The 25,007-nt window shown below is 40.4% G+C and overlaps 2 protein-coding genes across 2 annotated transcripts in view; one reads left to right on the top strand and one right to left on the bottom strand.

Moving 5' to 3' along the window:
• The first annotated feature begins 8,703 nt into the window (after window positions 1–8,703).
• UTS2 (urotensin 2) lies at window positions 8,704–14,699 on the top strand. The gene is made up of 5 exons (XM_004385129.2): window positions 8,704–8,806; window positions 10,939–10,941; window positions 11,190–11,294; window positions 12,133–12,175; window positions 13,918–14,699. Exons 1-5 carry the CDS (start codon window positions 8,704–8,706, stop codon window positions 14,036–14,038), a joined length of 375 nt encoding a protein of 124 aa, XP_004385186.1. The 3' UTR covers window positions 14,039–14,699.
• Window positions 14,700–15,769: 1,070 nt separating this feature from the next.
• Window positions 15,770–25,007, bottom strand: part of PER3 (period circadian regulator 3) — a 72,436-nt gene continuing 63,198 nt past the window's right edge. Inside the window, exons 19-21 of the mRNA XM_023739377.1 lie at window positions 20,685–20,868; window positions 19,957–20,107; window positions 15,770–19,007 (exon numbers count right to left, since the gene is read on the bottom strand). Coding sequence (XP_023595145.1) covers window positions 18,924–19,007; window positions 19,957–20,107; window positions 20,685–20,868 — 419 coding nt within the window. The 3' untranslated portion in view covers window positions 15,770–18,923. The remainder of the gene's footprint in view (window positions 19,008–19,956; window positions 20,108–20,684; window positions 20,869–25,007) is intronic.

Genomic DNA, 25,007 nt, shown 5'->3' with positions numbered 1-25,007 from the left:
TGGTCAGGAGCCGCGGGAGGTGCTAGGAAAGCCGGTGTGAAGTCATAGGACAAGAAGACTGGAGCTTTGTGCAGAAGGGTCAAGACTTTCTCCTGAAGGCCCTGTCCCATGAGAACACTGATCTCTGATTTCCATTTTTGTTGTCCTTCCTGGTGAAACAAGTTTTGCACTATGGGAAAATCCAGCTCCATGCTAATCTGACAACTACCCATCCTGCCACCACGTCTCTGATGAAAAACTAAATTTGCTGGTGTTGAATAGAAGCACTTCCAAACTCTAGCCATGTCTGCCTTTTTGTCTACTTTGAGCAGTGAAAAGGTTCTAGAAGTGGGAGTCTTATATGTTGGGGAAGGGGTAAGGGCTGATTTGGTAAGTGTGGTTTGCAACCGTTCCTCTATCCCTGTGTGTTCTCCACTTTGCCACATTCCCCACCACTCTCTATTGCAATCCACCAAAACCTGCCTAACTCACTTACATTATCACCTCCCTAGATCCTATCATTCCTCATAGACCACTCCAACCATGGTAGTTATTCATCCCTAAAATGAAAGTACCACATACGCTTTAAACACTTGGCAAAGCCACTTCCTATCAATTTCTCCCCATGGGGCACCCACAAACAAGGACACTCAATTCAAAAACTGTGTTTGCAAATTATGATCATGTTGCAAAAGGGTAAGATGACAGCAGAGAGGGTGGACTTAGATCAATTTCAAACAAAAAACTGAGAAAAGGTTTGTGGTTTTTGTACTTATTCTATGTGGATACTGGTGCTCCATTGGCAAAAGTCATCCAAAGGATATCATATGAACTGTCTGCTTCCTTATGACACAAAAAATACCCCTCTGTTTTAAAAAGGTAATTGCCACTGGCTAAAGGTGCCCACCTTTTGTGAAGGGTAGTCATTGTTTCTAGGTGCCCCAACATAAATGTGAAGCCATACTGGGTTGAAGGATGTGTTCAGTGTATTTCTGGGACAAGGTGACATTGTCATTGATGGTCTATTGATGGAAAGAAGCTAATTTTCTTTTTAGCTTAAGCCTTTAGTAGCAACTTAATTGGGCCATGCTGTAAAACCGTCACTAATAACTGTCAGAAGTACCCCTGAGTCACCAGAGAATGACAAAGCTTGGCAAAGTCCTCTTGCACTGCGGACAGAGTGGGCTGAAGTTCCCCTCCACCTCTTTCTGAAGCCGTCCTCAATGGTCTTCAAAGACCCCAAGGTGAATCATTGTTTAAGAATCATTGAGCTTTGTTTGTGGGGATGGAAAATTTGGCAAAGGATATTGGTGATGGTAGCACAACATGATTGGTGTGATTGATCTCACTGGATTGTATTCATGAAAAATGTGAAATTGGCAAATGTTGTGTTATCTGTATTTTTCAACAATAAAAAGATAAAATAAAAAAGACCTTCAAATTCTCAACCTGCCTCTTTCTCCACCTCTCAGTGAGACTTCCTTTCAGAAATGCTTTCCATGTATGTGTGATGTATGTGTATGTGTGTGTAACAATATTAAATAACATACTAAGAAAAGAAACAATCATCTGTAATTCCTTTATCCTAACACAACTATTTTCATGTTTTCAATACTATGTCTTAGTTCTTATCTATATACTCACCTGTTTTTTTTAAACAACAGCAAACACTTTGTTCTAATTCCTTAATGTTATTATACTTTCCAAGTTTCTATAATCTTTTAGTTACTGTTTTAATAATTACTAAAATTATACATTGATATGCTCTATAATCTACTAATTTATATCTTTATTTTAGATATTTAGGCCAAAGATCAGAAACTGGTTGCCTGTAGGCTGAATTATGGCTTGTAGAATGTGTTTTGTTTGAAACATACAGGAGTAGCACAGTATCTTGATGTATTTTATTTGAATTAGTTACCAAGGGAAATCATAAGATAACCCTTAAAATTCAGATTTCTAATATTCTAGTGTGGCGGCAAGTAGCTGCAGTCCACCTTTAGAGAGAGCATATGCTCTGCACTTTGCCATAGTCCCCACCACTCTCTATTGTCGTCCATCAAATCCTCTTCACTCATTTACATTAACATCTTTCTGGTTCCTATATGCATTGAGTCTGCAACCCTTGACTTATGTTGTCTTTGCCACTGTAGGTAAGGCTGCAGATTATACTATCAAGTAATTTTTTGTTTCTGCTGTATTGTTTCTTCTGTGTCTATTTCTGAAATCAGGCTTCCCAGGTATAGGTACGTATACTTTGGCTCTTGCCAAATTGTGTTCCATTTGGGATGTCTGCTGGGGCCATACCCTTCTTTTTTGCCAGTGTTGCCCTATGTACCCTGCCACAGAGATGGACAGTGAATGCCCTGCTGAGCTGGGCCAATCAGGCCCTCCCTCCTAGGACTTCCAAATTGAATTCAAAGATGTAACAAATCTGAGCTGATTGCTTAAACTGGGGAAATGTAAATTTTGGTGATGGGAGGCACGTTTGGCCAAATGCATGTGGAAAAGAAAAGAAAACCAGCTTTTGCAAACAGAGAGGGAAAAAAAGAAATATATATGAACAGAAAGAAGCCCTGGTGGTGCAGAGGTTAAGTTGTGGGCTGCTAACCGAAAGATCAGCAGTTCAAACCCACCAGCTGCTCTGCAGGAGAAAGATGTGGCAGTCTGCTTCCGTAGATTACAGCCTTGGAAACCCTATGGGGCAGTTCTACTCTGTCCTATAGGGTCGCTACGAGTCGGAACAGGTTTTATGTGGTAGAGAGACAGTAAGGCATATCATGAAATCTGAGAGACAGAGAATTCCTAGTGGGATTTTGGTTCTTGCTATTCCACATTTACTTGGATTCTGGAAGCTATCCAGTGACTTTCCAACACACTTTTTCCCTTAAGCTGGAACTAAGTGAGTTTCTGTAGCCGCCATTTGAATGTCACGCTCTCAAAGGCCAGACTTCTGTCCTCCTAGCAGTGCTGGCACAGAAAACCGAAAAAAAAAAAAAAAAAACCCATTGCTGTCGAGTCGATTCCAGCTCATGGTCATCCCATGTGTGCCGAAGTAGAACTGAGCACAGGGTTTTCAATGGCTGTGACCTTTCTGGAGTAGACTGCCAGGCCTTTCTTCCAGGGTGCCACTGGGTGTATTTGAACTGCCAACCTTTCAATTGGTAGCAGAGCGCAAAATCTTTGCACCACTCAGGGACCTTTTGCTGGCACAGAAGAGATGCTGAAAAGTACTCGTTGAGTGAGTTAATAGGCTTAAGTAGGGCAACCCCCTTACACTACCACACACAAGTGGCTGTGCCTTAGATCAAGGTCACCAGTGAGGTCCACTGATTCCAGAGAACCATTCTCTGACATTTTCTCCACCTGTCAGTAGATGCGACTCAGCCAGTTGCTCTGCGTCTTCACGTTTTTCTTTGGTCTCTAAGGGACTCTTCTTTTAGTTCTCCCACTTAACAGGCCCTGCACGTCCTCAATTTCACTGACCTCCGAGCGCATAGCTCCCCATCTTCATGAGGGTCTCAGCTCAAATGTTACCTTTCCAGAGGCGCCCCCTGGTGGCCATATCTGGAATAACACCTCCCTCACCCACCCGCCCAAGGCACAATCTCCTTACTCTGATTTCTCCTCTTACGAATTGTCACCTGCCGTGTGTTTATTTTATCTGTCTCTACTAGTTAGAAAGTTCCTGTCCCTTCTAGTTAGAAAGTTCCATGAGAGTAGTGGCTGCTTTTCTTTTGTTCACTGCTCCTTCCCCTGGCATGTTGTTGGCATCCCATTCACTGTTTCAACAAATGTTTATGGAGTGCCTACTGAAAAAAAACAAACCCTACAGGACACAGTAGAACTGCACCATAGGGTCTCCAAGGAGTGGCTGGTGGATTCGAACTGCCGACCTTTTGGCTAGCAGCCATAGCTCTTAACCACCACTGTGCCACCAGGGCTCCTGAGTGCCTACTGTGTACAATAAATACAGAAATTATAATGTATTTTAGAAGGTGGTAAGTACTATGGAAAAAAAATCAAGCAAAGCAAGAGTGTTTTGTACCACTGGGGTGGACTGGTTGCAATTTTTAAGTAGCATGGTCATGGAAAAGGAAATATTTTAGCAACAACTTGAGGAGGTGAGAGAGGGTGCCATGCAGCTATCTAGGGAAAGAGCATTCCCAGTAAAGGTATCAGCCAGTGCAAAGGTCCTGAGGCAGGGATAAGTTCAAGAAGCAGGAAAGGGTTCAGAATGAATGGAGTGGAGTGTGTAAGGTGGAGAGCAGAATTAGAAGAAGTCAAAAAGGAAATCAGGAGTCAAGGGTGGTGGTTGTTAGGTGCAGCCAAGTCAGTTCCGACTCATAGCGACCCTATGTAAAACAGAATGAAACATTGCCTGGAGCTACACTATCCTCATAGTCGTTGCTATGCATGAGCCCATTGTTACAGCCACTGTGTCAATTCATCTCACTGAGGGTCTTCCTCTTTTTCTCTGACCTTCTACTTTACCAAGCATGATGTCCTTCTCTAGGAACTGATCCCTCCTGATAACATGTCCAAACTATGTGAGATGTAGTCTCACCATCCTTGCTTCTAAGGAGCCTTCTGGCTGTACTTCTTCCAAGACAAACTTGTTCATTCTTTTGACAATTCATGGTATATTCAATATTCTTTACCAACACCACAATCAAAGGCCTCTATTTTTCTTCAGTCTTCCCTAGTCATCGTCCAGCTTTTGCATGCATATGAGGTGAATGAAAACACCACGGCAAAAAAGGAAAAAGAAAATACCACGGCTTGGGTCAGGCGCACCTTGTCTTCAGGGTAACGTCTTTGCTTTTCAGCACTTGAAAGAGGTCTTTTGCAGCAGATTTGCCCAATGCAATGTGTCATTTGATTTCTTGACTGCTGCTTCCATGGGTGTTGATTGTGGATCCAAGTAAAATGAAATCCTTGACAACTTCAATCTTTTCTCCACGTATCATGATGTTGCTTATTAGTCCAGTTGAGAGAATTTTTGTTTTCATTATGTTGAGGTGTAATCCATACTGAAGGCTATAGTCTTTGATCTTCATCAGTAAGTGCTTCAAGTCCTCTTCACTTTCAGCAAGCAAGATTGTGTTGTCTGCATATCACAGGTTATTAATGAGTCTTCCTCCAATCCTGATGCCCCGTTAATCTTCCTATAGTCCAGCTTCTCAGATTATTTGTTCATCATACAGATTGAATAAGTATGGTGAAAGGATACAACCCTATGCACACCTTTTCTGACTTTAAACCACATAGTATCTCCTTGTTCTGTTCGAATGACTGCCTCTTGATCTAGGTACAAGTTCCTCATGAGCACAATTAAGTGTTCTGGAATTCCCATTCTTCACAATGTTATCCATAATTTGTTATAATCCACACAGTCAACAGACGCATGGGGGAGAGCCAACAGAGTTTTTAAAATAAACTGTCTTAATCATCTAGTGCTGCTATAACAGAAATACCACACGTGGATGGCTTTAACAAAAAGAAATTTATTTTCTTACAATCTAGCAGGCTAGAAGTCCAAATTCAGGGCATCAGCTCCAGTGGAAGGCTTTCTCTGTCTGTCAGCTCTTGGGGAAGGTCCTTGTCATCAATCTTCCCATGGGCTAGGAGCTTCTCTGCCCAGGAACCTCAGATCCAAAGGACGTGCTCTGCTCCCAGCATTGCTTTCTTGGTGGTATAAGGTCCCCAACTCTCTGCTCACTTCCCTTTCCTTTTATCTCTTGTAAGATAAAAAGTGGTGCAGGCCACATCCCAGGGAAACTACCTTTACATTGGATCAGAGATGTGATCTTAGTAAGGGTGTTACAATCCCACCCTAATCCTCTTTAACATAATCAAATCTTGCCTCATTAACCACAGGCAGAGATTAGGATTTACAACACATAGAAAAATTACAATCACAAAATGGAGGACAACCACACAATACTGGGAATCATGGCCTAACCGAGTTGACACATATTTTTGGGGAACACAATTCAATTCTTGACATAAACTTTAGTCAGATACAATTTATATGCAATAAAATGCACCCATTTTAAGTGTATGCTTTGATGAATTTTGACCAATGTATATATCCATGTAACCAGTGTCTCCATCAAGATATATAGAGCATTCCTATTACCCACAGAAGTTCCCTCCACCTCCCCTCCCAGACCCCAGGTAATTCACTGAACTGTTTTTTGTGGCAATAAATTCATTTTGCCTGTTCTAGAATTCCACTTAAAATGGATTCATGCAGTAGGTACTCTTCTGGGTCTGGCTTACCTTGCTCAACATAAAGTTTCTGAGATTCACCCATGTTGTGTGTGTGGTGCAGTGAATTACTTAATATGGTCCTGCTAGCTATAGTCTTTGTGACTGTCACACAACAATTGGGTGAGACTATGCAAATAAGGTGCTTGTGACTTACAAAGGGGATTGGACAACTTGTTGCTAATGCAAATAAAGTGCATGGAAACCTTCTGTGGGTGGGACCATGCATATAAGGTGAATGAAACCCTAATGAGGGAATTGGTCAGCTTTGCCATCCCACTAGGCTTAAAGGGAGACACAGAAGACAGCAAGAGACAGTGGTGCAGCAGTAGCAGGAGTGATAGCAGCAAGAGATGGCAGGAACTAGGAGAATGGCCAAAGGCATCTGCAGTGGGACCTGCCAACCCACGGAGATAGGAGCGTTGTAACACTTGCCTGAGTAGGGCAGAGGCAAGGCTGACAGGCCGAAGAGATGTGCCTCTGGGCACCGCTGAGAAGAAGCTGTCCTGATTGAAGAACTGTATCCTGAGTTGTTTCTGATCCTGAGTTGTACCCCGTTACTTCCCTAATAAGCCCCATAACTGTGAGTATGGTCTGTGAGTTCTGTGTGACCATTGCAATGAATTATCACACCCAGCAGAGAAATAGTACCGTGAGAGGGACGGCTGGTGTCAGAATTGGTGAAAAGGTTGGAGGGTGGAGGTATGGCTGACCTCCACCTCACAGGAATCAGCTTTGGGCTGGTGATGCTGATAATGATTCTCCTCCTCCCTTGTGAAGTTAGAGGTCAGATGCCTTCACCATGCCAATTTTACATGCGTATCAGTAGTTTGTCCCTTTTTGTTCTAAGTATGATATACTACAATTGATTTATCCATTCACCTGTTGGGCTGTTTCCAGTTTTTCACTATTATGAATAAAACTGTTATGAACATCTGTGTACAAGTCTTTGTGTGGACATGTTTTCATTTCACTTGAGTATATACCTAGCAGTGGGATTTCTGGGTTGAATGGTAAGTGTATGCTAAGCTTTATAAGAAGGTTTCAAATTGTTTTCCAGAGAGGTTGTACATTTTACATTCCCACTCAATGTATGACAGGCCTAGTTGTGGTTTTTTTTTTTTTTTTCCCTTAGTAATCTTATAGTTCTAACATCTATGTTTAGATCAATAGAGGATTTTGATCAAAGAACCGACATGATCTGACTTATGTTCTAAAAGCATCACTTTGCTGTGTTGAGACTAGACTACGGCGGGACAAAATATGAACTCAAGGACACTCCTTGGGAGACAACTGCAATAATCCAGGCTTGGCCAGGCCAGGTAGAGGGGAGGTGGTACGTAGTGGTCAAATTCTGGAAATATTTAACAGCAAGGTTTCCAGGGAATGTTCTTCATTCCTCCTTGATGAATAATATCAAACTTTAAGGAAAGCTATTGCTTCTCTCATGAGGCATTGGTGATTCAGTGGTAGAATTCTCACCTTCCATGCAGAAGACCTGGGTTTGACTCCCGGCCAATGCACCTCATGTGCGGCCACCACCTGTCTGTCAGTGGAGGATGGCGTGTTGCTATGATGCTGGATGAGTTTCAGTGGAGCTTCCAGACTAAGACGGACTAGGAAGAAAGGCCTAGTGATTTACTTCTGAAAATTTGCCAATGAGAAAGCCTATGGATCCCAACGGTTTGATCTGCAACCGATCATGGGGATGGCGCAGGACCAGGCAACATTTTGTTTCATTGTGCGTGGGGTCACCGTGAGTCATGGGCTATCTGGATGGCAGCTAACAACGCTGCTTTTCTCAAAAGACTCATGTGATTGTAGTTTTACCTGAGGTCAAGTGTATGCACAGAACTTGCTTGAATGTGTGCTATGCATGCTATGCATCGTAACTTCACTAATATATTCTTTGCTATTTTAAAGTAAGTTACTGGTTTTAAATTTTAATCGGCAGATTATAATTATTCTGATATAGCAGCCCCAAACACAACATGCCAATTCATCCGTCCACCTCATGATAGACTTAAAAGAAAGAAAACCCAACACATTTCATGTCATGGTCTGCGTCAGTTCTGCAAAGCCTCATAAATCCATGTCTCGCTGCCTTAGCCACTTCAGCTAATGTCCGTCCCTTCCTTTAACTCATGATTTATGGCTGAAAGTTACTCTTTATGCCAGATTTATAAACTGTTCTTTCTTTATGTAATACTGACTTTGTACACCAGGCAAGACAGTAAATTTATTGTCTATGAGTTGTTACCTTGAAAAAATTACATCAATGCAAAGTGATTGCCTTTTAGCCTCTATAGCCAATAAATTTATTATTTTTTTTGAAGGAGATGATATTTATGAGGTCACAGGATAATATATAATGGGTGATCTCAGAATGAAAAGGAGTGAGTTGGAAGTTCTGGACAAGCCAAGGAGGAAGACTTACATCTTGTGCCAGTCATGTATAAGCTAGCCTCATTCTGCTTGCTTTTCATAGGACTCTTAAATCCTCTCCTATCTCTTCCTGTCACTGACTCCAGGGAGATGTCCCCTCAGCTCTCAGGTAAGATGAATTTTTTCCCTTCAAGGGGATTTCTTAATTGACAAGTGTTGCATTACATGTATTTTTGCAACCACCACCACAACAAAAATGGGAATGGGAAGTCTTGCTGAATAGAGTCTTGGTGTATTTATAATTCCAGCTAGGAAAGAATTATTACAGGATCCTCATTGCACATTTTAGGTTCAGTAATGGATGCAGTTCCCTCCCCCCTCCCCCCAAAATGTAAAAGTAGGAGGGTAATTGGTTATTTCATGTCATCTCTATAATTCAAATTTTTGTTTTGATCAACTTAAAAAAAATGTTTTAAATGGCACTAAATTTAAAATATCAATTATTTTTAGTTTTTCTTTTAAATGAGCTGATCCTGTGTAAGACTGGTTGTTCTTATTCTAGATTAATAATATATTTATTTTAAAATCAAGAGTAACTAGCTGATACATGAAACAAAAATGTTTATTAAAAAAAAAAAAAAGTTAAAAGCCGGAGCTAGGGATGTCACAGATTTCCAAGTACATTGATCTTTTCTTTTTGATTTATGTTTCATTCAATCCAAGTCTAAGTTGGATTAAAAAAAAAATGTATCAGCTCAGTGGATACTTATTTTGCTATTATCTCTTACTTTAGTTTAAGAAATGGACAAGTTAATATTTGGGCATCAGGTTTCATGAAAAAATTGACTGGATTTTTATCTTAATTTTAGACTTCTTTTTAAAATGGGGGGGGGGAGACAAAACTTCTAAGCCATTGGTTTTATCATTTCTAGTTTTTAATAACTTCTCCCAGGCAGGCTTTCTGGTAATTTTAAGCACTGTTCGTCATTCTTGCACTATTAATCGACTTCTAGGGTCACTGAGCTCCTAATTGGCAGCTAAATTAATGGTCAAAAAGAAGCATTAACTTTACTGAATCCTTGCTATTTTAAAAGCAAGAGTGAAAAGCACAAGATGAAATCAAGAGTGAATATTCAGAAATTACTGTCATCTTTAAAAACTTACATATATCACTGTTATGATTAAATAAAAGACACTTAAATGAAGTAAGTGTTGCATCTCACTTAAATTCTAACACAGGTGGCAGTTCACCTTAGAACTTTTGCCAGGTTTTTTCTCTCGGTTATTTGTTTCTCCATCAATGATCCTTCATGACATAAACATTCCTATATGGTCAAATGTTATAGATTTTGATTAACATTCTTCAGAACTACTGTGAGTGAACTCAGACACCTTTATAATGGTTTGTTCACTGTCTTCCAAATCTGGGTTGTAACTAAGTATTTGCAAGCCTGTGGAATGCTAGTATTATATGTGGCCTCCCTTCCTGACTCCCATGGCTTCCAACCGTAACACAGCAGCATTGGCCAAGAGACATAGCCTGGTGCCAAGTCTACACTTACCATACACCTTAAACCCCCTTACCATAGACCTTCCATTTACTTACCTTATACTTCACACACTTGCCATGTACCTTACATGCACTTTACATACTTCACACATGCTCATCATACATCTTACACACACTTAACATACACCTTACACATTTAAAAAAAATCTTTCGAACGCGTATACCTTATTCACGCTTACGGTATACCTTACACACGTGTACCATACACCTTATATGCCACTTAGCCTACCAAATTTCACATGGAAAATATTACTATTAAGGCCCTTAAAGATTATTTTAAAGCATATTCTTTTCTAAGTTGTTGTTGTTAGGTGCCATCGAGTCAGTTCTGACTCACAGCGACCCTATGTACAACAGAACGAAACACTGCCTGGTCCTGCGCCATCCTCACAATCTTTGCCGTGCTTGAGCCTATTGTCGCAGCCACTGTGTCAGTCCATCTCTTTGAGGGTCTTCTAAATATAATAGTAATCATATTTGTATTTAAATCTTGAAGTTCAGTAAGAAGTGATACCAACTTATTTGTCTTACAGGAAGAACATGATCAATCTTATCTTTTAGAAAACCACTCCTTTATGTTTTCTCTCACTCCAATTTCACCACCCAAATATCTAAAGGCAATAGACAGCAGCAGCTGGTAAACAGCAAGGAAGAACCAGACCTTACGAGCTGAAACGGTCTTTAGAGAGACTGTGGCGCAGGCTGCCCCCATAGTCAAGGCGGTTAAGCAGCTCGTCGAGGTCCCACGGGCAGTGACGAGTATTAGCTCCGTTCTCCCGACTTCCTATTCCGCTGGCTGCTACACTGAACTGTCACATTCCCACCTCTCTGTTGAAACACCCCTGACAAGTCATGAATTTAGCAAAGTTTTTCTAGTATTCCCACCCTGTCCTTGGTACCCCGCCCCCAAAGACAACAGGGAACAGAAATGACCAATTGAAGAATAAGCTGAGTTACTAATGTTGTTCCTCTGGTGTCGCAGCTGATGACGAAGCAAGATTAACTTTGGATGAGCTGGAAAGAGCTTCCCTTCTGCAGATCTTGCCAGAGATGTTGAGTGCAAAGAAGGGTGGTCTTGAGAACGCAGGTAAAATGATTCTTGTGTTTTATAGGTCGTCTGATTTTACTGCTATTGAATTTACCCTCTATTCCCATCTACTAGATGAGGTAAAACCCCCATCTTGGGAGCGAAAGATGAACTGTGTAAATTAATTATCCAACGCTCTCCCCTCCTGGCTTAAAGGCTCCTCTGCAATTGTCTTTTTTCTCAGCATCTTTGCCAATGTCATGCTCTACTTGGCACCTCAACATATTTTGTTTTTCTGTATGGATTTTTGTGTGGTATTATCCCAGTTTCTAAAGAGTACAATTTTAAATCCTGGTTTCTCACTAACATCTTAACCCAATTACTTAATCTTTCTATACTTCAGTTTGTTAATCAGTAAACAGGAATGATAAAAAGCACTCTCCTCTTAGGGTTATTGTGAAGAGTAAATGAGAAAATGCAAGTAAAATGCTGAGCACAGTCACACAGAAAATAATGAATCAAGTGTCAGCTGTTACTAATTTCTCCATGACTGTATTCTTCCAAGCACTAATACAAATGCCCAGGGTGTTCTGAAAACAAAATGGAGCATTTTAATTGACACTGTTTAATAGAAAAACATTTACCTGTTATAAAAATTTTCGATAAACTACTGAAGTGCTAACTGAATGAGGAAAATGCTGCACCTTTTGTGAATTCCATAGATAGGAACTAAGGGGCTTGCCTGCATGAAAATAAATATAGCTAGAATGTGAAAAAAAGGAAGACTAGACACTAGACAGTTTAGTAATATGCTACTTTGTTTATTTTAAATAAGACAAGTGTAAAATAGAAACAATAGACCAGATGATGAATCAGTTTTAAAAATATTGTTTTCCAGATCCTACTACCAACACTTTCAACCCAAGGGGAAGTATGAGAAAGGTAAGTGACTTGATTTATGAAAATTAGGTTTAAAAAGTTGAATATTCCATGCCCGATTTAAGAGGATTCTAAATTCATGAACTAAAGAGTGTTCTTGGCAGGAGTGTTCTCAGCGTGAACTAGAGAAATGTTCTTGGTGGAAATCATACCTTGAAAGAATGGGCCAATCAGCGCTATTTTAAAGCATTTATTTTTCCAAATTTTGATTCATGTAAAATCTTAATGCAAGAAGAAGTTATCCAGTGCCTATTTTGTGTAAAGTATTATAACAAGTTGTAAGAGAAAAAAAAGGTCCCTGCTTTCAAGTTTGTAACCCATTTGTGCGGTCTCATTATTTCAACATGTGTCCACGGACCAGCAGCATCAGTATCGCTGGGAAGCTTGTGAGAAATGCAGACTCTCAGACCTCACGTGGGACCTTCTGACTCAAAAGCTGCATTTTAACAAGATCCCCAGGCAATTCGTATGCACGTTAAAGTGAGAAAAGTGCTGCAATGTAACAAATGAAAAATGGCATGCTGGAAACACTGAGACGGAATACGCACAGCAGACAGCAGAATATCAAGAAAGTTACTTGGGATGTAGTGGAAAAACTGTAACGGAGAATGATGAAATCAGATAGTTAGAAATGGTGTATAATTAATAAAAACAAAACTCCAAAACCAAAACAATTGCTGTTGGCGATTCATGGCGATTCTAAGCGTGTCAGGGTAGAACTGTGCTCCATGGGGTTTTCAATGGCTGATTTTTCAGAAGTAGATCACCAGGCCTTTCTTTTGAGGTACCTTTGGGTGGACTTGAATCTCCAAACTTTCAGTTAGCAGCGAGTGCACTAACCATTTGTGTCCCAGCAAGCGGCAGAGACAGTAACCATGCCACAACTCTTACAGAGAAGTGGGGCCAGGAGGGTCACTCTGAGGAGTTGACCCCGCTTCAGTCCCAGGAGTTTATTTTATAGTCAATACAGCAAGCAATAAAGCAATTAACAAAACAATGGGCTTTGGGTGTGGGCAAGGGAGAAGGAATTCAGGTAAACAAGCCAATCAGTAAAGGGACAATAGGTTTGGGAAAACAAATCATAACAAGTCTCAACATGTTGGAGACAAGTCTCAACATGCTGTGCAGCATAGAGGCCTGTGGGGGCTGCAGTTGTCAATAGTGCAGCCATGTTTAAATGGCATATATCCCCACACATTTGCACCACCCAGCAATTCCTGTACAATCAATAACCCGTTGCTGTTGAGTCAATTTCAACTCATAGGACAGAGTAGAACTGCCCCATCGAGTTCCTTAGGCTGTAAATCTTTATGGAAGCAGACTGCCACACCTTTCTTCTCTTTTGGAGCGACTGGTAGGTTCGAACCTCCGACCTTTCAGTTAGCAGCCGAGCACTTAACCACTGAACCACCAGGGCTCCTTAAACAATTAATAGAGGACTTTAAATGCTTAAAGAAAAATCTGTATGTGACTGTTACCAAGCTTCAGAAAAATCAAAATTAGTGGTTCCTAAAGGGTTTTGTGGGTATACTAGTTTTACAAGCCATTCAAGCCCACCTAGTGATCTACTTCCAAAAAATCAGCCATTGAAAACCCTATAGAGCATAGATCTACTTTGACACACATGGGGTGGCCATGAGTCAGAGTCAATGGACAGCAACCAGTTATGTCTTGACTACAGATTCTTTTCTCACTTAGGACTCTGAATTCATTAACTTATCTCGTTTTTGTTTGGACTGTTTTGGTTTCAGGATGTCTCTGAACAAGACCCTAAGGTTTTACTGAGTCATCTTTTGGCCAGAACCAGGAAACAATATAAGCAACATGAGACTCCCGCTGAATGCTTCTGGAAATACTGTGTGTGAACTGAAATGCGTGTCTGCTAGTTAACTAGGAACAACTATTTCAGAAATTAAAAACGCTTGATTTAAAAACAGCATAAAAGAAAAACTAGGCAAACTATAACCTGTTCATTATTATCTGGAAAATAAATCCTGTTTTGCAAATACCATGTGTGTGGTTGTTTTACTTATAAACATATCCTGAAAAATTACAATTCTACTTTCCTTCAATTAATCCTCAGTTAAAAACAAAAATCCTTTGAAATTTAGAAGGCTAATAAATGAACAAAAGCACTACTACTGATGGGGGAAGTTCATGTGTTCAGACTCCCTCTCTTAGTTGACTGAAGTGTTGAACACTGGAAAACTCGAAACTTTTAACACTGAGATTTGTTTGATCACAGCCATTTATACTGGAGAAAAATCCCTTTTTAACTTCAGAGAGAGAAGAATAGAGAGGTAGAGAGAGGAAAGTTGAGGGGGGATTTAAGATTGTGGAATGGCAGCAGCAGCCTGGTTTACCGATTGAAAAAAAATTCAAATATATGTTTGTGCAAGTATTAAATTTGTACCGGGTGGTACAGTGGGTAAAGCACTCGGCTGCCAACCAAAAGGTCAGCGGTTCGAACCCACCAGCTGCTCCCTGGAAACCCTATGAAGCAGTTCTACTCTGTCCTGTAGGGGCACTATGAGTCAGAATCAACTTGACAGCAGTGGGCTTGGTTTTTGCGTTTGCTACAAGTATTAATTTATATTCTATTAGTACATCTAAACAAATGCAGTTTGTGTATGTATAGTATATTTCGAGCTCCTCAGAGCTGTGTGTCACTCCCAACACAGAACCATGCATACAATGGAGTAAATCTTTAATGTCGAGAAACTTGAGCCTCACAACTTGGGCGGTCAGAGCAATGTCACATTTGTACTGGTCTTGTCAAAAACCACCACAAATCTCTTATGGAGAACAGGCTTGATCCATCTTCCACTTTTCCTTATTTAAGATACCAAGAACAAATTTATAAGAAAAAATGGTTTAAGCTCAGAGAATGGATGTGTAATCTCAAACACGCTGACATTAAGTATGTTGTTGTTAGGTGTCATCGAGTTGGTTCCAACTCATAGCGACCCTACAGGACACAGCAGAACTGCCCCATAGGTTTCCATGAAGCAGCTGGTGGATTTGAACTGCTGATCTTTTAGTTAGCAGCTGAGCACTTAACCACTATGCCACCAGGGCTGTGACATTAAGTATAGCTATGATAATGCTGTGGAATCTCTCTCCATGTAGAAATTGAACTCGTACTAGCTCTCTAAAACACAACTCTGGCACCACAAAACTGTATTTATGATGCCAGAAAGGGCTGAAAAGTGGGATTCCATTATAGTATAACTCCAAAACCCCTCACATGTTGTAGTGATATTAGGCAATTATTCTTAAGGGCAGGGGCTCTGAAGTCAGATCACTAGGTTTGCAACCCTACTCCCAATACACACCAGCTGTGAGTCCTTGATGAAGTGACTCAGCTCCTTGGGCTCCGTTTCCTTCTCTGTAAAATGAGGATAATAACAATGCGTATTTCACTGGGTGGCTGGGAGCATTCATCGTCGAGATAACTCGTGTAAAGCATTTAGAACAGTACCTGCCAGAGCAGTATACATTTAGTAAACCCTGACTCTGGCGCACGTTTACTCTGTCCCATAGGGTCACTATGAGTCGGAATCAACTTGACGGCAATGAGTTGTTTTTTTCCTCCTTCTTGCTGCTGTTATTGTTATTGTGTTACAGAAAGGTGCAAATGCCTTGAAATCTGTAAAATTTTAAAAGCCCCATTGGCTTCAGGATCTTGTTCCAAATTTTAATTTCCAGATCTTGATGCCACCATTTACAGTCAGACTTTGTGAAACACAGGTTCACCCCACAGAATCTGTAGGAGTAATTTTGCCAACTAACCTTTATAAATTTGGCATTAAAATTCATAAGCATTAAAATATGTACATATATTCAGGACCCACATACATTCTTCACAGTGAAGTGGGGATTAGACAAGACAGTGAGTCTGAAAATGCCCGAGTCTTACACACAGCAGGTGCTTAGACACATCTAACAGAGTGTTGCTGAAAAGACCAATAGTAATCGAATAGGATGGTCTTCTAATATCTTCATGCTGTTGTTGCTGGGCGCCATCAAGTCGATTCCAATTCATAGCGCTCCCATGTGACAGAGTAGAACTGCCCCAGAGAGTTTTCTAGGCTGTAATCTTTACAGGCGCAGACTGCCAGCTCAAACCACCAACCCTTCGGTTATCAGCCAAGCATTTAACTGTTTGTGCCACCAGGGCTCCGTTAATATCCTAATAGATATTTCTAAACGTTATAAAATACATATGCAGGGCAAAGATGTGTTGACAAAGTGAAAGAAAATCTCTGAAGCTTTACATGTACACAGTTTACTGTTTTTACTTAAAAAAGATACCCAGTTAAAATATTAACAACCACTAAAAACGAGTAAATTCACATGATTATAAATTTGGTGGAACAAAATTTCAATTTGGATTAAATTTACCTTGTGAATTATACTGGTGTCATTTAATTGCAAAACTACCCCATTCACAGAGCAATCATTGTTCATAAATCCTGACCACTTACTGGAGAAACTAGCTTTCTGGGTAACATTTATGTAAACATTGAAGCCTCCAATGTACATGTTGTATTACCAGTTTTAAGGTCATGAATATAAAGAGTTAATAAAGGTGAACAACAAAGCAGAGACTGGGTGTGGCCCCCGTGGGGGGCAGAGCAGTCACTGCTGCCCTCCCCGTTGTTCCCCGTTGTTCCTTCGCAGCAGCAGTAACATCACAGGGATCCCAGTTCTAACCTGCTTATCAAAAAGTGAGTGTGTGTAAATGCTTTTACAGGGCTGCCTACAACAAGCACCAGTTTCCAGTTAAGCTTAATGTAACAGACACTCCCTAAAACATGTGCTAAGGCAAAGAAATAAGCAGATTTAGATGAAACCAGTCTCCCGAAACAATGGACAAGAAGAGCTGGCATCACTGGAGGGCAGGGGTTTAAATGCGCACACACAAGCGCAGATGACCCTCTGACGCTGCATGTTCCATTTCTGATTCAAACACATAAAAAACTTTATTAGCATAAAAAGGTCACAATGATTATATTTATGGGCAATATCCAGGCTGGTTAAATTTTTTAAATTTGAGTGTTCACCAAGAGCAAAAAACCCCACACAACTTGACCAACACAAAAGTGCTTCAGCAGTCATTCAACTATCAACAGGGCGTTGAATAGGAGCATTTTCTTATCATAAAACAGGGATATTTGCTTAATATTAGAAAATTCCAAGAAATGTCAAAAGGTAGCCTTTGAAAATGGTCTGATACTGTTTAAGGTAAAATTACCATCCAGGAAAATGCTACTTAGAAAGGAGGTCTGTAATTCCAGGGATGGGGGGTCAGGGTCCAGCAGTCTTCCTGGATACAAAGGTTGATTCTCTCATCATTATCAGGATGCACTTAGAAAAAGCTATAAAACTTCAAATGAGAAAGAAGTGTTTTCCTAAAAAAACAATAATAATGAAATTAAAAAAAAAAAATTAGTCACTTACATATTATATAAAAGATAAAGGGTTATCGTAACCTTCATTTCCTTTTTCTGTCTGCCCGGGTGTGCATTTCGTGTATTGCTCTAAGTCTGAGAAGGAAATCTGTGACTTCTCTAAAGAGCACCAGTAAAGAGCTAACTTACCAAGTAAACATCACACTCACTTCTTAAAAGACAACTAAAAATGGCCTAGAAAGCAATGACCATGGAAGACGTTGCAGCCTCCCAGACTAGGGTTACAGAACGCCCTCAACGCCTTTCTCACTGCGCAGGCCCTTCACAATGCTTACCCCTGCTTACTGGGCAGACAAAAGGCCTGTAGAGTCAGCCCTCAGACACAAGACACCTCTTGTGCGTAAACTGGTTGGGAAGAAAGTTAACCGTTAGTTTTGGTAAGACTGAGCATTTAAACACATTTAAGCATATAAGAACAATATCAACTTTTACAGAACTTGGAATTTTTTACAATCTATTTTATAAACAAAAACATTAAAAAGGGAAAATATCATTTGTTGAGACAGAAGTTCTTTTGTTTCAACATCAGACACGCAAACATTAAACTCTCAAAAGGGTAAGCCAATTTCAAGCTTCTCAGTTTTTAAGATAAGACTTTCAGAATTTCAGCAGAAGGTAGAAAATCTAAAGAGTAAGACATCTATAAGAATGAAGATCAAAATTCAACCCTAAAGTCTCGGTATTTCCAGTTATACTGAGGGGCATTATAGTTGAGTATTGGTAAATACTAAAGTGACTTTGTGTTGTGTAGGAAAAGAAAACTGGAGTTTTGTCTGAATTTTCAGGGGAAGCACCAAACTGTGCAAAGCCTAGATGAAGGAAGTAAATTCATGGAAATCACTATGGTAACGATATGGCCCGTGGGTAAATTTCTTCAAGGGTTCTCATGGGGAAGATGGTTTCTGTAACCACAGAATACAAAATAAACGAGGCTAAGGTTTTGGGCTGCTTCTAGCTAGACTTCTAATCATGATTTATTTTGGGTTCTGCCATGCACCTATATCGTTAGACACCATCCAATCTCTTGAGAAGACAGCTAAACCAGAAAGAGTCTAATTGACAGTTTTAATGCATCAGGAACAAAGAGACATAAGAGATTGTAGATGAAATGTCTGCTTCAGAAAAATAGCGTCTATTAAAAAACAGAGAAGGAAAAACTGTAACATTCAATGATAACTGCATGGTCGTTTAAGAGTCAAAGGTTTAAAGCAACACACAGAGGTCTAGGTGTCCAGCTCGTCCTGGGAAGGGCGTGAAGGTGTGTTTTCATAGTCACTCAACTCTTGTCTTCGGCTGGACCCTGGTCGGAGCATTCTGCGGCTTCAACAACTGAGTCTTTGTTTTCACAGGTGACACAGCCCTTCAGAAAAGAACAAGAGCAGGTAGGTTATTTGATGCTAACGTCATCTGAAGAGTTTTAAAACCAGTAAAATACTGACCAACCAACATATTTCTACCTCCACGACTGATTCAGTTCACAGCTAAGCACATCCATTACAGTTCACTGTTTACTACTGGAAGGTAAATGACAGCAATTGTTTAAATACCTTCTACCGGGGGAGGGGACTCATTCTCCATATACTCTTCTATTCAAAAACCAGAAAAACAACATTTTAAAAATGAAGACACTTATAGTGACCAGCCCAGCTCCTGCTTTTTGACAAGACCACATCTCACCATTCCTAAATGGCAGGAACTTCTTCTTTTCTTTAAAAATGGGGGTGGGTAGACTCCAATGACTTGTTTACTTTGTAAGCCTTGGTACCACACTTTTTTGAACTCCTAACTTTATTCTCTTGCTCTGACTGTTAACGTCACTCCTCATCCTCTATCTTGATACATGTGGGAATAAAGACCTCATCACTAGCATAGCCATTGCTGCCATCATCACAGCTGTTGCCACCATGTCTGTCTGGACCACTGGTCCATCAAAGCATCGGTGTTCAGGCTCACTCACAGATGATCTCACTGAGAAAACCTCATAATAGCAAAAGACCACTGGGCCCCATGGAAGTTCTTGCTACGTATAAACACTGCTCTGGTGTACATCTTACACCTTGTGTTTTAAATCTTTTCAAATATGCACTCCAATTGGTGAAAGAAAAACTCAAAAAGACCTGTATTCAAAACCCAGTGAACAGGGTGACCTTATACAAATTGTTGAGTATCTGGACACCTTACTTCATTGCTTATCTGTAAATGAGGGATAACAATACCTACCACCAAGGTAACTGCAAGGATTAACATTTTCAGAGGGGTCTGCAATGCACGGTACCTGGCACAAAGGACATCACTACGTAGGAGCTTACTTGGATGTCTATTTCTTGAGGGAAGGTCTGGCTCTGAATCCAAGGATGCACCTTGGCCAGCTCCTCCCTCTGTTCTCGGGAAAATTGAGGCTGTCCCTGCCTCATGCTCTCCAGCTTTTCTAGGTCTTCTTTTAGTACAACTTCTTTAACCCTGGAAACAAACCAGACAACAGACAAACCTTAACAGCTGTCATCTGAGAACAGCACAAGCCTTTCTCATTTCTAATGATAATATACCTTATATCTCCTGTTAATATATGACTCACACATTAAAAATTAATTGAATTGTTTGTCACGTTGGTTAAGCTTGATCTTTTTTCCTTGGTAAAAACAACTGAATAGTGTTTTAATGAGGCATATAGAAGAAACAGAGTTCCCTTAGCTCTTCTACTCCTTTAGACTGGGGAAAAAAAACAACAACAACAAAAACCCAAAGTCTAAAAAGAAACGTTTTTGTGCTTGTGTGCCATCTCGGACAGCACTGCCTTTGTTTTCTTGTCTCATGACATGTATCACATTTGTTTAGTCTTAATCTTAATATATGTGGTACTATCACCACAACCCTTATAAAAAAATCATTTCTTCACTTGACTCCAAATGAATGACTTTTAAAATAGATTTTCTACGTGTATGTATAAAAACATTTAAAAATCATTTTGCATTATAAATCACATAAGAACCCATAAAGAACTTCATGTAACGGTGAGTCTTCTAAAGTGCTTCCTTACCTCTTGGGTACCTGATATGTCATTAGAATACACTCAGGTGTCTCTTCTATCATTCTCCAGATGGACTCTTGGTCGGAATTGGGACATGTTTCTTTTTTCAGTGCATCCTGAGACATTTGCCCATTTGGGGAGACTTCAGAAGAGTGATCACTACTAGCAAAGTATATACTGCTCTCACTGCTTCCTATGAAGAATCAACAACAACTGATTAGAAAACACCTGTCAGGCACTGGTTTGCCAAACTGGCCCTCATTCTCCCATTCTCCCAAGACTCTGGCAGCCAGCTGGTGGTCTTCCTCACCACTAAGCCTCCCAAGGACAGTCTTTTAGCCCTTGATCTTCCTAGGATCTCCTTTTCTATCTACCTGCTCTCCCCTCAAGGCCACTCTTTGCTCCTTATCACTACCCACAACTGCTCCACCTCCACAATCACTAGCATCCTCGCCCCACTTGCTTGTTGGCTTGGTCCTTGTTCCCACTACAAATCTCTACCTCCCAGAGCCTTATCCTTTCTCCACTTCCGTCATCGTTCAAGTTGGGAGTCCACACTGCCACCACTTGATAACGCTCTTTGCAATACCTTAGACTTCTTTTTCCCTCTGACTTTTCACAACTACCAAAATGTCAACTCCGATAAAGCCAGTTATCGACTCGGTTCTTATCTAAACCCAAGCAGTAAGGCATGCTGGAGAAAGCCACACATAACAGGGGTAGATGCTTCCACTACAAATTCATTGCCACCAACCTCAACAGGTCCATCCACTGTCTTATCAGCTATTAAGAGAGGGCTGTTACAGTGTTTAACTATAATTGTGAAGCTCTTTTATTAGTGCTTACACATTTGAAATTTTTCTTTCCTCTTGATGAACTGATCCCTTTATTATAAAATGTATGTTCTTTAGAGTCAACTTTATCTGATACCAATGTGGCTACTCCATCTTTGTTTTGATTATTACTTGCATGGTATATTTTCCCCCTTCTTTTACTTTTAACTTATCTGTGTCTTCGTATTTCAAGTGAGTCTCTAATAACCAGCATATACAGTAAAACTCACAAAAGCTGGAACCTGTGTAAGGTGGAAACCTGCCAGAGAAGGAAAACTAAAATATTTTCCATAAAATGAGAGATAGAAAAGAGGTAAGACTGCATCCTGTCCAAGGTGGAAAACTTGTGAGACCTGGAAAAACAAGGCAGTCCCATCAAGTTCCGGCTCTCAAGGTTTCACTATAGTTGGGTATTGTTTTTTTATCCACATGACAATCAAGTAGATAGAAAACCAGATAAGATATAAGTTAAAGCAGGTCAACATTATCAAATGTTAGAGATTAAACTGTGTTCCTCTATACCTGCAGGTGTAATCCTATTTGGAAATAGGGTTTTCTTTGTTATGTTAATGAGGCCATAACTCTGTAGGATGTGTCAAACATATGGAAAAAGCAGATTAGACACAGAAATAAGCACAAAAGGGGGGAAAACAGATGCCACGTGAAGATCACCTAAGAACTAAGCAACACTGGGGCTACAGAAGCTGAAAGAGACAAGGATCTTCTAGCAGAGTCGACAGAGAGCCTTCTCCTATAGCCAACACCCTGAATTCAGACTTCTAGGCTCCTAACTCTGAGAAATAAATTTCTGTTCTTCAGAGCCACCCACTTGTGGTGTTTCCATTAACAGGAGTACCAGGAGACTAAGACATCAACCAATGTGATCTAATTTACATTTCCAGTACATTCTACTCATCAACGGTAGAACACACATTTCAAGTGTCCACGAAAAACTGACCAAGATAGACCAAATTGTTAGCCATTAAACAAGTCTCAGTAAAGTAAAACATTCGAAGAATATTCTCTAGCTGCAATGGGATTTAACTAGAAATCAATAAAAGAAAAAATATCTGGAAAAATCCTCAGATATTAGGAAATTAAACAACACATTTCTATATAACCTATGGATCAAAGAAGAACACAAAAGAGCAATTAGAAAATATTTTGACCTGAAGGAAAATAAAAATACAACTAATAAAATTTGAGTGATGTAGGTAAAGCAGTGCTTAGAGAAAAATTAACAGCATTAAATGTTTACATTGTTGTTGTTAGGTGCTGTTGAGTCGGTTCCAACTCAGAGTGACGCCATGTACAACTGAATGAAACATTGCCTGGTCCTGCACCATCCTCACAATTGTTTTGTTTGAGCCCATCACTGCAGCAACTGTGTCAACTCATCTTGTTGAGGGTCTTCCTCTCTTTTGCTGATCCTCTACTTCACCAAGCAGGACGTCCTTCTCCAGGTACTGGTCCCTCCTGATACCATGTCCAAAGAACGTGAGACGAAGTCTCGCCATCCCCACTGCTAATGAGCATTCTGGTTGTACTTCTTCCAAGACAGATTTCTTCATTCTTCTGGTAGTCCATGATATATTCAATATTCTTCACCAACACCTCCATAATTCAAAGGCATCAATTCTTCTTTGGTATTCCCTATTCATTGCCCAGCTTTTGCGTGCATATGAGACAGCTGAAAACGCCATGGCTTGGGTCAAGTGCACCTAAATCCTTAAAGTGATATCTTTGTTTTCTAACACTTTAAAGAGGTCTTTTGCAGCAGATTGCCCAATGCGATGTGCTGTTTCATTTCTTGACTACTGCTTCCATTAGTGTTGATTGTGGATCCAAGTAAAATGAAACCCCTGACAACTCCAATCTTTTCTCCATTTATCACAATGCTGCTTATTGGTCCATTTGTGAGGATTTTTGTTTTCTTTATGTTGAGGTGCAATCCATACTGAAGGCTGTAGTCTTTGATCTTTATCAGTCAGTGCTTCAAGTTCTCTTCACTTTGTCCTGCTGCACAATGTTCTGCCACTATTCATAAGGTTTTCACTGGCTGCTTTTTTCTCAGAAGTAGACTGCCAAGTCCTTCTTCCTAGTCTGTCTTAGTCTGGAAGCTAAGCTGAAACCTGTCCACCATGGGTGACTCTACTGGTATTTGAAATACTGGAGGCCAGGAACACACAAACCACCACAGTATGACAAACCAACACACATGTGGGGAAATGTTTGTATTAGAGAAGAAAAAAAGATCTCAGATCAATGATCTAAGCTTCTATCTTAACAAATAAGAAAAAGTAACAGAACCAATGAGGCACAGCAGTGCAGGGACAAGGACTAGAAGGCAAGAGGAGACAAGAAAGCTGATGATAGGGAACCCAAGGTTCAGAAGGGACAGTGTTGGCATGTTGTGGGGTTGTTAACCATTGTCATAGGGCAATATGTGTATTAACTGTTTAATGAGAAACTATCTGCTCTGTAAACCTTCTCACGAGTACCACTTTATGTCCCACAGTCCAGTCCAATTCCTGTCTGAAGAGTTGGCCTTGGAAATTGTTTTAGTTCTGGGCTGACAAGAGAATCCAGGGGCCATGCTTTCCAGGGTTCCTCCAGTCTCAGTCAGACCATTAAGTCTGGTCTTTTTACTAGAATTTAAGTTCTGCACCCCACCTTTCTCCTGCTCCATCAGCAACTCTCTGTTGTGTTCCTTGTCAGGGCGGTCATTGGTGGTAGCCAAGCACCATCTAGTTCTTCTGGTCTCAGGCTGATGAAGTCCCTTGTTTACGTGGCCCTTTCTGTCTCTTGGGCTAATACTTTCCTCTTGTCTTTGGTGTTCTTCATTCTCGTTTACTCCAAGTGGTTGGGACCAATTGATGCATCTTAGATGGCTGCTAGCAAGCTTTTAAGACCCAGATGCCACTCACTGAAGTACCATGCAGAACATTTTCTTAAAAAGGTTTGTTATGCCAATTGACCTAGATGTCCCCTGAAAGCATGGTCCCCAGATCACTACCCCTGCTACTCTGTCCCTCAAAGTGTTTGACTGTATTCAGGGAACTTCTTAGCTTTGGTTTAGTCCAGTTGTGCTGACTTCCCATGTGGAGTGTGTTGTCCTTCCATTCACCTAATACTTGTCTACTATCTAGTTAGTGAATAACCCTCACTCTCCCTCCCCACCCTCGTAACCATTAAAGAATATTTTCTTCTGTGTTTAAACCGTTTCTTGAGTTCTTATAATAGCGGTCTTATACAATATTTGTCCTTCTGTGACTGACTAAATTCACTCAGCATAATGACCTCCAGCTTCCTCCGTAAGATGTTTCACAGCTTCATCGTTGTTCTTTATCATTGTATAATATTCCACTGTGTGGATATACCATAATTTATCCATTCGTCTGTTGATGGGCACCTAGGTTGCTTCTATCTTTTTGCCATTGTGAACAGTGCTGCAATGAACATGGGTGTGCATACATCTATTCGTGTGACGGCTCTTATT

Source organism: Trichechus manatus, unplaced genomic scaffold, assembly GCF_000243295.1.
Source record: "Trichechus manatus latirostris isolate Lorelei unplaced genomic scaffold, TriManLat1.0 scaffold00133, whole genome shotgun sequence".
NCBI lineage: Eukaryota > Metazoa > Chordata > Mammalia > Sirenia > Trichechidae > Trichechus > Trichechus manatus.
Note: the sequence above shows the minus strand (reverse complement) of the source record. Positions and strands in the feature narration are given on the sequence as shown.

Bases quoted from the DNA above. Each gene is read 5' to 3' on its own strand.
- UTS2 (XM_004385129.2), top strand. From the start codon at position 8,704: ATGTATAAGCTAGCCTCATTCTGCTTGCTTTTCATAGGACTCTTAAAT. The intron at 11,295-12,132 runs GTAAAATGATTC...ATTGTTTTCCAG, and splicing joins GGGTGGTCTTGAGAACGCAG to ATCCTACTACCAACACTTTC. The intron at 12,176-13,917 runs GGTAAGTGACTT...TGGACTGTTTTG, and splicing joins CCAAGGGGAAGTATGAGAAA to GTTTCAGGATGTCTCTGAAC.